The sequence below is a fragment of the Meriones unguiculatus genome, chromosome 8 (genome assembly GCF_030254825.1).
Source record: "Meriones unguiculatus strain TT.TT164.6M chromosome 8, Bangor_MerUng_6.1, whole genome shotgun sequence".
Classification (NCBI taxonomy): Eukaryota; Metazoa; Chordata; class Mammalia; order Rodentia; family Muridae; genus Meriones; species Meriones unguiculatus.
Window position 1 is genome coordinate 97,274,490 of NC_083356.1, and position 18,316 is coordinate 97,292,805.

Consider the following 18,316-nt stretch of genomic DNA (forward strand, 5'->3'; position numbering starts at 1 on the left):
GCATGTTACCAAATCCTGCCTTTTATGTGGGTTCAGATCTGAACCCAGGTCTTTGTTTCTGAGGCGAACTCTTTGGCCACTGAGCCATCCCCTTCCCTGAAGCTAGGTGTTTTTTTAAGGTGAAACAAGCGAAAGTGTGAAAAGAAATAAAGCAGCTTCCACGATTGACAGCTGTTGTCATTGTGAATTTTTATTTTTATTTTTTTCCTTTTTGAGGCAGGGTCTCATTATAGACACCTGGCTGGCCTGAAGTTAGTAGAGATCAGCCTGCCTATGCCTCCTAACTGCTGGGATTACAGGTGTGCACCGCCATTTTCAGCCCCATTTTGACATTCTTAATAAAAAGAGACACCTCAATGCTGATTTTAGGATAACTGTGTGAAACAGTCTGTGGCTTTTGGGCTGCCTGTGCGTTTGCTTTACTCATTACAGGTAATTAGGTGACCTTATAGATGATTTAGTAATGATAGAAATAGCTTTTGTTTTTGTTTGATGTGATAGGGTCTCAGTAAAAATAAGCTTTTAATTACTGCATGAACTTATATAAAAAGGTGACAACAGTGAAAATTATTGCTAACTCTGGTGTTATGTGAATATAGTTTTATTTAGTATTAGTGAGTTATTAAAAATAATCTTTTGTGAATTTTAATATAGGAGAATAAAATTGAAAAAAGACAACTAGACAGCCAGAGCTATTACACACAGAAACCCTGTCTCGAAAAACCAAAAAAAAAAAAAAAAAAAGGAAAAGAAAAGAAAGAAAAGAAAAAAAAAATGACAATTTAGGTGGGTAGGGAAACCACACTTTTGGAAGAATCTGCCCTAAACTCAATCGGCTGAATGAACAAACCCCAAATGCTGAGACATTCTCAGTGACCTCTGTGTGCCAACCCACAGTTGTGATGATGTGTAGTTTCCTTTGTGAGGTCATGAATGAATGATGTCATCAGCCAGACAAATGGTGAAACTACCTTAAGTCCACCAGCCACCACATTCACATCCAATAGACCACCAGGCTTCTGTCTGTATGGGGTAGGCATGTGCATTGTTTAAGGAAATAAAACTAGGACTCTAATCTCTGTCCAGAGTTGATCAAACTAACTGTCTGAATGCAGGCTGTCTCAGGCGCCCCAGGATTTCTCTTCTTGTGACAGGCACCCTTAGGAACAGTTGTCTCAGCGCCTTAAACAGTGTAAGGCTGTGACAAATGGGTGTCCGCTCTCAGGTGGTTTTGATCTTTAAAGGAGATAAGGTTTAGCCTAAGGGTAACTGAATGTGTGGCTTCTCTAACCAGGGTACACAGGATCTTCCCCAGTCTGAACAAAAGTGGATGGTTGTGTAAGGAAAGTGTCAAGTGGTGGCAGGTGAAGACACAGCTCCACGTCACTGCTTGCAGCAGCTCATGGAGCCCCCTCAGCTTTAGGAACCCTGACTCAGGTCAGCACAGGCTTCACGGCTTTGACCAGAAGAGAATTCTAGCCTTAGTCTGTGTGAAATAGAGTTGGAAATTATTAAAGACAGAACCGTGCCGCTGGGCATGATGGCACATGTCTTTAATCCCAGAATCCAGGGAGGCAGGTGGATCTCTGTGAGTTCAAGGCCAGGCTGGTCTACAAAGTGAGGCCAGGACAACCAGGGCTACACAGAGAAATCCTATCTCAAAACAAACAAACAAACAAACAAAAAAACAAAAAATCCAAAAGAAACTAAACAAACAAAAAAGAAAAATACTCATGGAAAGAAGAGCACCCAGGAGTGTTTAGTGTGAAACGGGTCAAAGAGTTAGTTTATTAAAACACATTTTTCATAGTTTTTAAGCACGGAGGTCAAGGAAGAGAAGCTCAGAATGGATAAGAAACATCCAAGTATGGATATGGGACCCGAAAGGAAGAAGTGCACATAGTCTCTCGGCATTAGATGTATATACTGTTTTGGTGCCTCTCAACTTACATCTCAAAGGATTGCTAAGAAACTTTCTCCTCCCCCTCTCCCTCTCTCCTCCCTCGCACTGCTCTCTGTCCCTCTTCCCCTCCTCTATCTCCCTGGTAAGTGAGACTGTAGAGTGCCTCTAGAGATTCCTTGGACAGGATTACGGTTTGTTTACAGTGAAACCAAAGGGACTGCAAGGAGGTTAGGACATGTCCTTTTACTCTAAGTGGGTTTTGGTGATATTCCTAGAGAACTGTGGATTTACAACTAGAGAAGAAGGTCCTTGAGCAAATCTGATCTGGAGTTTTGATTCTCTGGCTGCTGAGAGCCTTCAGCCATTCCCAGGGAAGGGCTCCTTTCCCTTTCTGTGTTTCTTTGGTCATGCCTGCCTTTCTAAATTGCATCAACAAAGACACTAAGAGAGACCTCCAATCAGGGTATGTATAGGAAATATTTCCCAGGTGAGAATGTTAATAAAAAAACCCATGTTGGAATTTTGGAGTTTATGAAGGAGATCAGAAGGAAAAAAAAATTTAAGAAATGCCAACCTCTATTTTAATGTATAATATTATATAGTATTATAATGTATAATATTATATAGTGTATAATATATATATGTATATATAATTCCAAAATGAGTTCTCTATAGAATCAAGTTATCAACTCCATTGAAATTCTTTAATTTAGGAGAATAGAGCAGCTATTTTACATCCAATATGGAACCCAACATATAATTATAGTTTATATATATGTATTTATATATTCTAAGTTAAAACCGTATGTAAGCTTAGTAAGCTCTAAGTTGTTCCATATCAGTAGGGCATAAGTGAGTTGTTCAGACAGGTCTGATCACCACCCATTCCTGAAAATAGGGTGATGGCTTCCTTGTAAGAGGTGGGTGTGTCAGCTGCTTTTGTGAATGGAAGGAGGAAGGTCAAATTATTGATTCCTAAGTTTTTAAAAAACAAAATTAAAAGTACTCACACAGTGCTAATCGGTTTTTTGTTTGTTTGTTTGTTTGTTTGACAGAATAAAAGTAGACCAGAGGACTTTGATGGGATCCTTATTTTTTGCAATGTTCTTGGCTTCTAAAGAAGTCAAAAGATAATTTTAAATCCTCAAGAACAGAACTTAAAAAAAAATCTAATTAATCCAGTAGTACAAAACGAGGGAGAAGGAAGAAAGTGCTCCCACAATACAGCCATACACTGTGAGCACAGAGGCGCCTTCTCTTTGCCACTGCTGTCCTGTCACTGGCTAGAAGAAAACCTTTTCTTTCTCCCACCCCCTTTCTACCATTCCCCCTACCCCCCTTTTTAACTCCCCTAACAAAAAGAGTTACTGCACATTAAGTTATCATTTTGTTAGAGGACCAGGGGCTGACATTTGTTGACTTCCTAGCTGTTAAGTGTCTGCTGTTTTAGTGATGGAAATCTCAGTGTGTTGAGTTACATTCAAGAAGGGAAAGCTGCAGAAAATTGTCTCTGAGTTTGAATTGAACACTGGCCAAAGGACCTGAAGCAGGCCTGAGGTTTATTGTCCTGTTGAGTGACCCAGGACTCCCACCAGTTTCCCTTGTGGAAGGGATTAGCTGTGGAACAAATTCGCAAGTACAGCTTGTAGTTTTGTCAAATCCACAATGACATTTCTTTTCACAGCTCTCTTGACTTTATACTGTTTAAATACCCTGAGTTGTCTCTTAATTTGCATTTCTTTCTTTAATTCCTGTCAGCTCTGAGTGTAAGGTTTACATAATCAATTTCCTTGTCCTGGTTTTTTTGAGTTATTGCTTTTGGATTGTGGCATACCTATTGGCATGTTAGGAACCTTCTTATTTTGTATTTCCTTGTCTACGTTAAGATACTTTCATAATCTGTACAATGTTTTATTATTAAGATTATTATGCAATGAAATTAACTTCTTATTTTCTCTGTTTTTCTTTGTAGGCTAAGCAATGGCATTTCAAAAGGCAGTGAAAGGGACTGTTCTTGTGGGCGGAGGAGCTCTGGCCACTGTTTTGGGACTCTCTCAGTTTGCTCATTACAAAAGGAAGCAAGTGAGTAAGCGCATGAACTGATGATGAAGCGTTGGTGGCTGTGCACGCTCATGGCTGTGTGTAGAAATTACACTTAACAGCTTAGTTTGAGAGTTCCTCAGTATACGGCCTTATAATGCCTGTGAACTTTTGAGAATCTCGTGTTTTAAAATGGGGATGTCTTCTAAAAAGCCTCTGTTTGGCTCCTTGATTTTTAAAGACTGTTTCATTTATTTGTGCCAGGGTTTGTTCATTTAGACTTTACTTTGTCCAGTTCATTGAAATGCCTGGGTGCTTTCCTTGCTCCTGCCAAGTCTGTACTGTTAGAAGTCAGGAGGCTGGGAACGGAAGTGGAGAAGCAAAGGCCCAAATCTGCTGCCTGATTGCATTTCTTTTTTTCCTCATTTGAACTTTCTTTCTTTCTTTCTTTCTTTCTTTCTTTCTTTCTTTCTTTCTTTCTTTCTTTCTTTCTTTCTTTCTTCCTTCCTTCCTTCCTTCCTTCCTTCCTTCCTTCCTTCCTTTCTTTCTTTCTTTCTTTCTTTCTTTCTTTATCATCTCTTTCTATTTTTAGACAGAGTTTTTCTGTGTAGCTTTGGCTATTCTAGAACTCATTGTAATGATCAGGTTGGCCTTGAACTCGTAGATCCATCTGTCTCCGCCTCCGCCTCTGGAGTGCTGGAATTAATTTTAGCTACTTAGGTAGCAAGTACATTATTATCTCACAGAAGGAGGACGATTCAATGAGGGGCACTGCAACAATGGGATTAACGTGAACTTCTGAAGACAGTGTTCAGTTTCCTTTTATTTTTCTCTTTGTACCACAGCCATGAGTTGAGAGCAGGAAATGATCTCACTGCGGGATTTAGTAGTCTTTGGCCTTGAGATGTTATAGCTAGTTTTAATCTCCTATTTCTCTTCTCTCATGCTGTCTGGGCAGTTCAGTTCTGCTTCAAGAGGAGGGTGCAGCTTGGGTGACAAAGCTGGCTTGCTGTCGCACCTCACCATTTCTGCAGCCACCTGTAGGCCACGGGTTTCCCTACACTTAATTGTTCTTCCTGTTTCTTTTTGCTAGAAGGTGGTAGAACCAGGCATATTGCTTAAAAGTTTCTACCCTAAATGGGAAATACCACCTTAAAAAAACACATATTAAGAGAATTAATGTATTACTTCACACTTGCCTTCTAGTGAATAAGCTTCTCATTTCAGACAGGCTTTTTTTCTATAAGCCAGACTGGCTTCAAACTCAGAAAGCTCATGCTTGGCTTGATTTTCCTGTGCACAGAAGTCTCAACACTCAGGAAGCAGAAGAAGGTGGATCTCTGAGTTCAAGGCCAGCATGATCTATATTTGAGTTCCAGAGTTCTAAGACAGCCAGAGCTACATAGGGAGGCTTTGCTAGGGGAACAAAGAAAGAGAGAGAGAGAGAGAGAGAGAGAGAGAGAGAGAGAGAGGAAAGAAGGAAGAAAGAGAAAGAACGAAAGAAAGAAAGAAAGAAAGAAAGAAAGAAAGAAAGAAAGAAAGAGAAAGAAAAAGAAAGGAAAGAAAGAGAAAAAAAATTATCATGCAGGGATTGCAGGCCTGAGCTGCTGTACTTGGCATTTTTTATGTATTTCTTCCTAAAGAGGAGAGGTATTGAGAGACTTTGTTTACTCTTTCCTTTCATTCTGAACTATGGGTGCTGGATCCTGGGGTTTCCTACTTGTGTGTGTGTTGCCCATATGTATGAACTTCTGGCCTATGGAGCCTCTTCCTTGTCTGTTGACTGTGTTTGATGCACTTTCTTTTAAAACGCTGCGTTGATTACTTGAGAGCAAATGTAGAAGATGCTACTTCTGCTGAGGCTATTTCAGAAGTCTGGAACATGGGCATTAGGGATTAGATTACTTCCCCCTACCTCTGTGTTATCTGAACTGACACTGGGAAATGCGAGGACCGAAGGTCATGATACCTAATAGGTGTTGCTAAATTTGTATGTGGCCTATGTCTTTTAACCATAGTAAGCATGTTTTACTATAAAGTTTATGGCTTAATTTTATACCTAAGTATTCACTGTTGAATAAGTAATACCTAAGTATTCATCTTTTGTAAATTTGATTTTTTTTTTTTTTTTAATAACTGACCTCTCAGAATAAACTTGTAAGAGTGCTCCCAAGCAGCTGAGTTAGGGCTGGGGTTTCCGAAACTCAAAGCTTAATAAGGGCCTGCTGATTTCTAGAACATTTGTCACCTTATCTTCTTAAGTTAGGAACCCCGGCTATCCTAACAGCTCAGTGAAATGGATGCCAGCAGCTTGAAGTCATTTATAATTTTAAGCTGACAGGTTCTGTTGAAAAAAAAAATTATCACAGGCATATTCCAGTCAGTGAGTTGCATAGGAAATCCAACTATATTTTTAGTGATTCCTGTCCTTTTAAGAGACTACCCTGAGCTTATATTTGAGAGGGTAGCCAAGTGTGGGGTAGCCATAGGGGTTGGGGGAAAATGGACAAACTCCAGAGAGACAGGAGACAGTTTATTTTAGCTGTTGACATAAAATGACCACAGGGCCGCCTGTAATGCAGTTTTTTTTCTCCCACAAAGTATATGCCAGCCAGAGCCATTGGATGAGTGAGGACTGTGGTGACTGAATTCAGGAGTTTGAATTCAGGACTTGTTAATTGGCTACATTTTTGTAAGGCCCTTAGATAATGCTCCATTTTTCTGCTGAGTGTTGTGGAGTATATATGCCTTGTTGAACAGGTGTGGTCATCTGCTTCTGTTTCCCCTTGCTCAGACCTAATTTTCTAAGATGGTTTACATTGGAAATTTACTGTCTTTTAAGTATAAGTGAGAAGGTCAGGTGTGGTGGAGCACATTTTTATTCCAGCACTTGTGAGGTAGGTGGTTCTCTGTGAGTTTCAGGCCAAGTCTGCTCTACATAACTAGTTCCAAGGCAGCCAGAGCTACTTAGTGAGACTCTGTCTCAGAAAATAAACAAATAGAGAAAAGAAGAAGAAGTCAGTGTTGAAAAACCTGGACATAGTGATACATCCTAAGAAACTGTCCCTATATTGTATCCTTCTCTGCAGCTAGTAGTATTCACCTGACTGAGCTTTCTGTTTTAAGTTTAATCTTTGTTGTTGTTGTAGTACTTGCCATTAATCCAGAGCCTCACACATGCTGAACAAGCATTCTCCCACTACATTCCATCCGTGTGTAATTTTTTTTTTTGGATCAAGTTGATAGCGATTCATTATTCAGTACAAGTGGGTTTAATGATAAACTTCTAGTTGAAAAGGCCTTAGATGACATCTTAGCTAGTCTAACACTGGAGAGGATGGAAGTGCTCTCTTCTGGGAGAGTCTCCTTTGTCAAGCTGCTCACCAAGGAGAGTAGGTGAAAGAGGGGATTGAGTCTAGGAGAGAGGGAACCCTGGAGCACTTCCAGAAGCTGACGATTGTTAGAATCTGGGCTGCAGGCCATTCTTCAGGTAGTTAGGAAGAAAGCAGGTAGCCATGGAGAATGGAGGGGAACAGGTTGAGATATGGACTACTCTAGCCTCTTTTCACGTTAGGACAAAGGCTTGCTTTTTTTTTTTTTTTTTTTTAATAGTTTACGTCATTTATTTCACACCATTAAGGTACTAACTGGAAAACCTGATGTGATGATTTGGTCTTCTCTCTAACCCACCTGTGTTGGTGTAACAGATCTGTTTCATTGTGAGGGGCCCCTCTTGGGTGATGTGCTGTGTTTGTTCTTTCCATTACCCACTCTGAAGTTTCAGTGGACTTTGTGAGCTGGCCCAGAGGTGAAATAGATTTATGTCTGTTTGTCTCTTTTCCCTTCTTTACTCCTTCCTTCCTTCCTTCCTTCCTTCCTTCCTTCCTTCCTTCCTTCCTTCCTTCCTCCCTTCCCTTTCTCTCTGCCTTTCTTCCTGCATCTTTCTTCCTTGCATCAAACGTAAGTCATGGTATGGAGATGTTTAGTTTGAGGAGTGGTCTTCTAAGGAGAGCAGGGAACAGGGAGATTCTGCTGATGAATCTCCCCCTGAAGAATGTGATATGTGGAATAATCCTTGCAGCCTCATTCAGCATCCCCGCCCCCGTACTTCTGTCTTAGCAGCTTAGTGATTGTAGACAGTTTTCCTGAGTTTTGACCTAGTTTTTCTCCCTGTAACAATGAGTGTAGCAGTAGTATATTTCCTAAATGACTGCAGAGTGAAGGCATGCATGTGTAATTAAAGTCCGCAAAGATGTTGAGAACACTGTTTTAACTTACATTTCAGTCTTTCCCTTTCAGTGCGCTATTTGTAAACTTGTAAAAAAGCGCTGCTTTCTTATTGGTAGGATGGACACAAAGGTTTATTTTTTTCTTTTCTTTTGTCAAAACCAAAAGACAAGATTGGAGAAGCAAAAAATGGAATGATCAACTCTAGACAAAATAAGTGTTTTGTTTTTTTTTTTCCTTTTCCTTTTGAAACTGGGTCTCATTCTGTAGCCCAGTCTGGTCTGGAATATGTAATCCTTGTGCATGACCCCCATCCTCCACCTGACCCAGTCACTCTCACCCTTGCGAGTGCATGCCCCAGACCAACACAAAGACCAGTAGGAGCTTCATGTGTTAGCTTACCTTTCATGGCTGGGTTTTGCTGAACTTGTTGGAGTGCACAAGGCATGAAATTTTTGAGAGGGATTTTTTCATAAAATAAGGATAAGGGATCTTTTCCTTCCATACTTTCCCCCTCCAAACTCTCAGCCAATCTGGCTGAGCAGGCCATCGATGTGGCGCACAGTAAGTCTTTAGATTCAGGTGCAACTTTTTCTCCCCCTCAATGTTGGATTTTTACATTTGGACCATACCTAGAATTTTTTTTTAAGGCATAAGATGATGAAATATTAAACTTCTTAAAAATAGTTGGTTTCGTTTGCATAACAAATGCCTGTGTTAAGAGAGACGTGAATGAAGATAGAAGCAGTAGATGAAATTAAAAGTTTTATGGTGACCATCTTTGAATATCATTTTGCTTTGGAAGCATTCTCAACGTGGGGGAAGTTTTCTAATCTGAGGGTATTTGGGGTCTGGAATCAGCCAGAATGTTTGCTCATGTGCCACATTTGTTTATGTGCTAAATGGCCTTGAACTTGTGACTACACCTGTCTGTTCTCCCCAGGTAAGCTGTCTTTCACTTACAGAGGCAATTTTCATAGGTTTGGAAGCAGTCTTTCTCCTTAAAAGTCTTACTTTATATAAAAGGGTGAAAACAATTTTTTCCAAGCTGAGGGTAATAGAATAGGTAGATGGAGGAAGATCAGAAGTTCAAGGTCAGCCTTGCCTGCATCATAGCCTAGGCTACTTGAGATCCCACCTACAAATAACAAAGCCCAAACCACCAAAACACAACAGAACCCAGACAACAGCAAAACTTAAAAAATTCAACAAATAACAAGCCAAAGCTTCCTGATCAGTTTCCTTATGTTATTTTCTTTGAGCTATTTAAGTTTCAGAATGGTGGACCATATACAAAGTAGCTAAGTTGACTCTTGAGTTGCCAAACAGATCTTACAGTTGTGTTTTTTAAATATTGTATCTTATGTGCATGAGTGTTTCACCCATACTGCACATGCCTGGTGCCCACAAAGGCCAGAAGAGGGAGCTGGGTCCCCCAGAAGTGAATTTATAGATGGTTTTAAGTGGCTACGTGCGTGCTGGTAACCGAATCCAGTCCTTTGCAAGAGCAACAAATGTGCATAGCTGCTGAACCATCTCTCCAGCCCCCTTACAGTTGTCCATTAATCTAGACTCAGTGCTTACTGTGAATGTTTCTAATGCTGCCCTGAACATTCAGTATGGGGAGGTGAGAAACCCCTTCCTTCCTGTGGTTCGGAGACTTGTTACCCGTGAGGCTTTGCTGCCTGCAGCCCCATTTCTCTGGAAGAAGAGAATCTGTTGTTGAGCATCCAGCCATTACGTGTGTCCTGAGTGTTGTTTTTAATCTAGCTGACTAATGAGCTGTTTCTTATGATGAAGGTTTTATTGTTAGGGCTTATACCAAAGACATTCATCATTCATTTGCTTCTCTTATTTAGAACCCTTTGCATAGATTCCTGGAAAGACTTTTTTTTTTTCTCCTAGAAATACAACTAAGACTGTTGGGAATGTGCCTGGTATCTAAAGCTTGATGAGGAGTTGGAATACTCTGTATTTTAGATAAGGCCAGTTGAAACTATTCTTAACCACTCTATGTAGTTAACCGTTTCTTATGAGATATGCTTCATCAAAGCACTGAAATTATGCAGACAGAGCTGGGAATGTTCTCTGAAGAGCATCCTATCAGCTTCTATCTAATTTTGGTTTTTATTTAACACTTAGCCCTCAAAAGTGGGGCCCGGCAACAACTTGGAGTTATAACTCACATGGGGCCTTCGAGGAGTTTGGGATGCCATTTTGTTGCTGGCATACAGAATCAGTGAGGTTAACTGTACTTCTATAGGTCACCCCGTGAGTCAACGGCTGAGCTAGGATTAGCGCTGACAGCTGGTGAGCTGCTAGGCTGTTGCTAACTGAGCAGCACTGACATTCACTTTGATTTGACTTTGCATTTCATTTTCAACTATTTATTCATTTTAAGGCCTTTTAAAGAAACTTTTTAAGGATATTGTGGGACGGAGGAAACTTTCTATAAATGCCCTGGGAGAGCCCTCTTGCTTCTGTCTCCTTCTCCATCCTCTCAGCTTCATAGTTACATGTTTGTGTTTAGAAAGCTTTCTCTAGGTGTGCCTCCTCTCCCCACCAACTTTGGAATAAAAGATACTTTTAAGTTACGTAGACCTAATTTCACTTTATTTTGTAATCTGAGTTTTTTGTTTTTTTGTTTTTTTTCAACAAAATCTTTGCAAGGTCTAATTCTATTACAGCATGCACAGATGAGAGAAGCTTCTAGACATTGTACTTGTATTTGATGAAGTATCCCAAGAGAAGGAGGGTGCGCAGCTCATGTTTCAGCATAACAATTTTGAGCAGACAGTTCAAGTGTGATAGGCTGGTCCCTTGACTCAGTGGGTCAGTATAGTTCACATCTGAGAGGGACAGGGGACCGTGAGCCCATGCCTTAGGAAGAGTTTTAAGGCCAACTGCTGCTGTGTAGACATCTGGGTCTGCTCATGAGCTAGGATTTCTAGACTTCACTGATTGCATTGAAAGTTCTGCCTTGTGGAGGGCTGCTGGTGGTGTACACCTTTAAACCCAGCACTTGGGAGGCATAGGTAGGCAGATCTCCCGGAGTTTGAGGCCAGCCTGTTCTATGGAGTGAATTTCAGGGGAGTCAGACCTCTGTAATGGAGGCACTGTCTCAAAACAAAAAAGCAAACAACAACCCAAACACCTAAACCAATAAAAAGTTCTGCATTCCTTTTGACAAAGTAGTTGACTGATCTGGGAACAAAGATAACCTAGCAGAGCTGAGTATATTCAATTTGGAGTCAAAATGAACCAGGTTCTAAGTCTCAGTTACAAGCTCAAGAAATAAATGCTTTTTCTTTTTTTCCAGATCATCAAAGTGTACGTACCTCCTGGGGCTGGAGGGGTAATTCTGTGGTAGAGAGGTTTTCTAACATGCCTGAAGCCCCAAGTCAATTTCCTGGACTACAGTTTTTTTTTTTTTTAAAGACAAGTCTTCTTTATGTAAGAGGCTTGCCTGTCTTGGAATTCACTTTGTAGACAAGGCTGGCCTCAGAACTCAAAGGGATCCGCCTGCCCCAGCCTCCCTAGTGCCAGGATTAAAGGCATGCGCCACCATTCTTGCTTTTGTTTAAGAAAAAAGAAAGTAAAGAAGGAAAAGAAAAAAATATGCAAAAAGATGCCTCCTCTTTTCTGAGGGGAGGTGGAGGGTGTGTGTGTATGTGTGTGTGTGTGTGTGTGTGTGTTGTGTGTGTGTATGGTAGCTGGATCTAGGGGAGAGAGGAGGTGGGAAGGAGAAACCGGAAGGCAGGGAGGGGAAACGGCAGTCAGGATGTAATAAATGAGAGAATAATAAAAAGGAAGATACCTCCACCCTACATGTTTATGAGATGTTGTTTGGTCGGGTGGCTAATGGCTGCTGGTCAACCAAGAGTCTTATTACCTCTCTATCCTCCTCAACCTCGGGTTTGCTCTCTAGACCCTCCACTTTTTTTTTTTTAATATGCATACGTGTCTACATGTTTGTATGTGTACCATTTGCATAGTTCGTGCAGGAGGAGTCCTTGGACTGGAGTTACAGGCAGTGTTGAACAGCCACGTGGGTGCTGGGAATCCAGGTCCTGTGCAAAAGCAGCCAGTGCTCTATACTATTGAGTGATCTCTTCTGCTTCTAGTATTCTGATTCCAAGCAAGATATTAGATTTAGGGAACAATGTCACCCTGAGGCATCCAAACATTATTGTATTATATATTTAAAAGTATGTATTTGGAGGGATGGAGAGATGGCTCAGAGGTTGAGAGCCCTGATTGCTCTTCCAGAGGTTCTGAGTTCAATTCCCAGCAGCCACATGGTGGCTCACAACCATCTATAATGAGATCTGGTGTTCTCTTCTGGTGTGCAAACACACATGCAGACAGAACATTGTATACATAATAAATAAAAATAAAAAAAATTTGTATTTGGGGCTAGTAAGATGGCTCAGTAGGTAAATGATCTTGCCAAGACATTTTGATGGCCTGACTTCAATTTCTAAAACCCATAGAGGAAGGAGAGAATGGACTCCCAGAGTTGTCCTCTGGCCTCGATTTATATGCTATGGAGAGAACATATACAAATAATAATGATACATTCAATTAAAAATAAGAAAATAGCTTAAATGCTTATTGGAAACCAATAAACTTAGGTGACATCCTCAAAGCCTCAGATTGTTTAGTCACTTAGGATGTTAATTTATTTGAATAGTTCAGACAGAGCCAAGGCTTTTCCATTTTCCAGCAATTTCTCTCTAACATTCCACCGATTAAGTTTAGTACTATGGGGGAAAGTGACACTTGCAGGCAGGCTGGATTTGCATGACACTCTGCTCTGCTACCCCAAAGTTTGATAATTGATTGCTTTGTTGTATTCTGTGCACATCTCAAAGGAATCTCAGCCATGGATCATCCGCTCTACAGCACCTTCAGGGTGCATGAGAGGTCCATCCTCAGTACCTAGAAAGAGGGCATATTTGTCCCTCCTCATGCCACCACAGGATTCCTTGACAGAAGCAAGTTACAGTTGGCTGGGGGTGGGGGAGTTCACTTCAGTTTATAGGCAGTGAAGCTGCTGTTCCTGATCCCTGGTGGTGGCAGCTAACAGAGACCACTTGTGGTCAGTGATCCGCCTCCACCAACCGGGATCCACAGAACCAAAACGGCTCCACCTGCTCGTCTCTATGTGTTCAAACACATTAGCCTGTGGGGAACACTGCACATTTAAAGTACAGTGGCAGACACGACTGGTTTTCTGTGGACACATGCTGTAAATCTGAGAAAGCTCATCACTTTAGTCAGGAGGATCCAGGAAGTGAAGATCATTCAGACATCTGAAGATAAGCCGTACGGAGTTGCTGGTCACTTTTTGCCTCCAGGAACACACAGATACTGTTAGTCTTTTTCTGGAAGAACAACAAAACAGGAAGACTTTCTCTTCATTCCAACTAATTCATTGATTGAATGGCATAATATGGGCGAGCGAGAGTGATTGTTGCAGTCTGAAGTGATTTGCATGAAACCTACTTTATACTCCAATTATTACTGTACATGATTACAGGACAACCTGGCTGTTAATTGCCTGTGGTCTTTAAATATGCACTTCTTTCAGAAATAGACACTAATTATTAGATCTTGTTTTCGGTCTCACCCGAAGTTGCAAATGTCTAGGAATTTTTTTTTTTTTTTTAATTTGCAAGTCTAATACTGCTTAGACATAGTAAAACTGATCTCATTCTGAATCCTGTTCAGGGGAAATGCTTCTTTCGTAACTGCAGGTTATGAACTTGGCTTCCAATTCTGTGTGGATGCAGGCCTTTCTCTTTTTTTTAAAAAAGGTGATACTTTATTTTTAATTTTGTGTCTGCTCATGTCTCTGTGCACATAAATGCAGGTGCCCTCAGAAGCCAGAGCCCAGATGGATTCCCCTGCAGCTAAAGAGACCTGGAGATCTGAGCCACTATTGTTAGTTGCCGGGAGCCAAACTTGGGTCCTCTGTAAGATCAATATGTGCTCTACCCAACTAAGCAATCATTCCATACCCCATGCACGTCTCCATCACAATGCTGGAGGGTTTCATTTTACTTTTCCTTGTGTTACTGTATATTTAACTTAGGGTGTTAACTTAGGGTCGCAAGTTAGTCAAGACCTTAATCACCAAGTTACAGCCCCACACTCACTTTTTAAGATAATGTCTCGATAAGTGGCCTTGAACTTCCCATCCTTCTGCCTTCCCAGCAGCTGGGACTAGGCTGGCCTTGTTCTGGCTTTAGGCCTGGGGCAGCAAATTCACATGCCGCCAGGGGACATCCTGGTGAAATGAAAGTGACACCAGTGAGAGAGTCTTGGGGCTCACAAGTTCTGCTCTACCTACAGGCCACCCCATCAGTATTCTAGTTTTTATAGGCTAATTTCAGTTTGGAATCTTGAGGTTTATGTAAAACTAAGCTCTTTTTGGTTTTGAGTGACAGGGTTTCTCTGTGTGGTCTTGGTTGTCCTGGGCTCGCTTTGTATACCAGGCTGGAGAGCCACCTGCCTCTGCCTCCCTGAGCTCTGGAATTACAGGCAATTATAGGCATGGGTTACCACGCCTGGCTCCCGAGAAGTTTCAAAGTTGGATAGATAAGCCAGATTTTAAGACAGTAGTATGCTGACAGGACAGAGCAGACTTGTGTGTACTCTAGACTTAACACATGCTGTTCCTTCTTCCTTTCCTAGTCTCCCAACTGATGTCCACTGCTCTTGACGTGGTTGAGCTGGCCATTCTAGGGAAGCTTGGCCAGAATATAAGAGATGCCTTCTGTGACTGTCCTTCCTTCCTTCCTTCCTTCCTTCCTTCCTTCCTTCCTTCCTTCCTTCCTTCCTTCCTTCTTTTCTTCCTTCCTTCCTTTATACCTAAGTTGGTCCTGAACTCTGTGTAGCTGACTTATGACCTTGAACTCTTGATTCTCTTGCCTCTAGCAATTGAGTGTTGGAATTACAGGCATGTACTACCCTACTTGTTTGATGTATGTAGTATTGGGAATTGAACCCTATACCCAAGTGTTTTTTTGCATACCAGGAGAGCACTGTGCTGTCTTAGGTTTACAGCCTCCCCCACCCCACACTGTCCCCTGTGCCTTTTAGCCTTTGCTCTGCCTTAAACAACCTGTAAGTAATATTATAATTGCCACCTTATCTTTTTGTCTCCTAGTCTTCAGAATGCTTGAGGAACTTCTCAATATAGTGATTTGTTGAGTGAGTGGTGCTGAGTCCAGCATCTGCTGATCTCATGAGCATTTCTGGTCTCTCGGGTTGGTTAGGACATTTTAGATCCATCCATCAGCAGAGCTCACCTCTGAGAGTCCTGTCTAATCAAAACTGTCAGACGTAGAAAAGGGAGACCTAGGAAAGGACAGCTCTGAGAGGAGTGGAGCACACAGACCCTTTTCTAAAGTGTCTTTAAAGCGTCATTCCTTACCACTACTGCTTTAGTATCTCGGATTCCGTTTTTAGCCCTTCTCTTTATTTCCCCAAAATCAACATATTCTAGAGAAGGTAGAGTGCAGATGTGTTTTTGTTACTCAAAGCCATATGAATCCAAAAAAGAGTCTTTCTCCTGTCATAATTCTAAGTAGGGCCTTAGGCTGTGTTTACTGCCTCTAAAATAAGCGTGGTGCTTAGCTTCTCAGTTGCAACACTTTCCAGCTTTTTTGAAAGAAATAAACAAAAATAAAATGTTATTTTAAAGTACCGTCAGGAATTAAATAAATCGTCCTCAATAGTACTGTGTGTGGTTTATGAGTATATATATTTAAATTGGGGGAGCTCCTCAGTGCAACTTTTGCAACAATCCGTGGCCCCTCCTCCATTTAAGAGCTTTCTATATCTTGCCAGTGGTTTTGTTTCATTCTGTTGTAACTAGTTAGTCTGTCCGTATTTTTTTTTCCTTACAATCCCCTGTACAGTCAGTGCAGCGCAGTAGTATAAGACGTGGTCTCTTTTGCCACGCTGTTTGCTTCGATTCCCAGGTCTTTTGTGAGCTGGCCATGCAGTTAGGCGGCCACTCCCTCCTCTGCAGCTCAGTCCCGGCTGCCTAAGTGAAGAAAGTCACGTATCTGAGTCAGCTTCACTATGAAGATTCAATGAGCAGGAAAAAAAAAAAAAAAGCAAATATCTTATAAAACTGCCTAGTACATACGTGCTGTATCCACAGTTGGTTATTATTTTTAAAAAGTCAATTTGATTGAGGCATAATTTGGGGAACAGCTTTAAAGGAGGTGAAATCAACTCTCTATAACACACTCAATTATGTAATTATGACCAGAGTCAAGTTACAGAATGTTTCTGTCATCCTCCACGTGTTCCTTGTGCCCTCTGTGGTCATTGTTTCCCTAGGGCCTGCAATCCCTGACCTGTTTTCTGATCCCATACTTTGCTTTTTACTGAGCACTGTTTAGATAGATTGGTCACAATCATGTAGTACAGGGACTTCTGAGTCTGGCTTGTCTTGCTTAGCACAGAGATCGGTTGGTTCTTCTGTGTGGGGCAAGTCATTGTTTTCAGGCTTGTGGGACAGAGAGTCACATGGTGACCGCTCAAGTCTGCATTCAGTCGTGGGCACTCGTGCTCGTCTTGATTAGGTGTTTCTGTGCCCCAGTAGAATGTGGGCTTAGACTTTCATTTGTGTTCTGACTTAGCAGGATGCATTGAGGTTCATGTGCTCTTTTTTTTTTTTCTTTCATCACTAGTTCTTTGTAAACATCACTGATTATTATTCCATTTCAGAGGTATAACTGTCTGTACCGCAGTTTAGACACTCACGAAGTGTGATGGTTCATCTCAGTTGTTAAGGGATTTAGGATCCCTCAGAGATGGGCCAATGGGGGATTGCCTTGATTGGTTAGCAGAGCCGGGAAGAGCTGAGCACGAGCATTCATCGCTCTCAGCGTTCTGAGCTTAGAGGCTATGGGACCAGCTACTTCAAGCTCCTGAAGCTCACATTCAAATGGTGAGCCGAAATAGAGCCCTTCTTTTAAGTTCTGTCACAGTGTTTTATCACAGCGACTGGAAAAGTCACTAAGACACCAGGTGAAGGATTCTGAGGCTCCTACCACACCCCACTCGCTTTGACACATTTACAAGTGAAATCAATGTGAACCTCTGCCAACAGGTTGCAGTGCGGAGACAGGTTTTCATCTTGTAAGGGTGATCATCAAGGAAGGTGATTGCTGGCAGGCTAAAAAAATAGTTTGCAGGAGAGAAAGCCCTGAGACCAATATTGAGACACACACGGGACATCAACTGAAAGTGCTCATTAATTAACCTGATTGATATCCCAGGTCCTCCAAATGGGAAATCACTCTGGAAGCTGGGCGCAGTGGCCTACGCTTGTTATCCCAGCACTCGGGGAGGCAGAGGCAGGCCGATCTCTGCGTTTGAGGCCAGCCTGGTCTGCAAAGCGAGTCCAGGACAGCCAAGGCTGTTCAGAGAAGCCCTGTTTTAAAAACAAAACAAAACAAAAGCCATCATTGTGAAATGAAGAATATCTGAGATGCTCTAGAGAGTTCGCAGACATTTGAGAAGAGTAGGCCATGTCACTAAGAGGCCTGTCTGTCACTCAGTCTGTACTGATGATGGGCCGCTGAGTGCTAACCAAAGGAAGCTAAGAAAGGGAGGTTCAAAAATCAGGAGAAAAAAGTTGCCTTGGATACCAAGTTGAATGAACAATCAGTCGTGTGTGTGTGTGTGTGTGTGTGTGTGTGTGTGTGTGTGTGAGTGTGTGTAGCTGTAGCAGTATTGTGGTGCAGCAGGTAATGGTGTGCATGTGAAAATGCAGACAATAGTGAGTCTAGTCAGTAAATACTAAAGCTGGATAATTCAGGGCCTTATGAATCTTTAAGGAATTTATAGGATAGATTCTGGAAACATATTCCATAGCTGGAAATGCCGTTTTGGGCAAGGTTTTTGCCGTGTAGTCCAGGATGGCCTTGAGCATGTAGTTCCCCACCTTCCCTGCCTGTTGGGGACTGAAATCACTGGAATACAACCACCGTACCAAGATGAAAGAGGTGTCTTATCATATTAAGATAAGACAGGCTAAGACTGTTCCCACAAGAGGTCGGGAAGCTGACAGAACCGTGCAGTCAACGGGAGCAGCTTAGGCGCCTCACATCTCTGCCACGC

At 41.7% G+C, this 18,316-nt stretch overlaps 1 protein-coding gene across 3 annotated transcripts in view; it reads left to right on the forward strand.

Annotated features, from left to right (window-relative positions):
• Gpd2 (glycerol-3-phosphate dehydrogenase 2) overlaps positions 1-18,316 on the forward strand; it is a 133,511-nt gene that overhangs the window by 33,501 nt on the left and 81,694 nt on the right. For 2 of the 3 annotated variants that reach the window (XM_060390190.1, XM_021651366.2), the window contains exon 2: positions 3,876-3,985. The exons of the other annotated variant lie outside the window; for it this stretch is intronic. In XM_060390190.1, coding sequence (XP_060246173.1) covers positions 3,884-3,985 — 102 coding nt within the window. In that variant the 5' untranslated portion in view covers positions 3,876-3,883. The remainder of the gene's footprint in view (positions 1-3,875; positions 3,986-18,316) is intronic. 3 annotated transcript variants of the gene reach the window in all.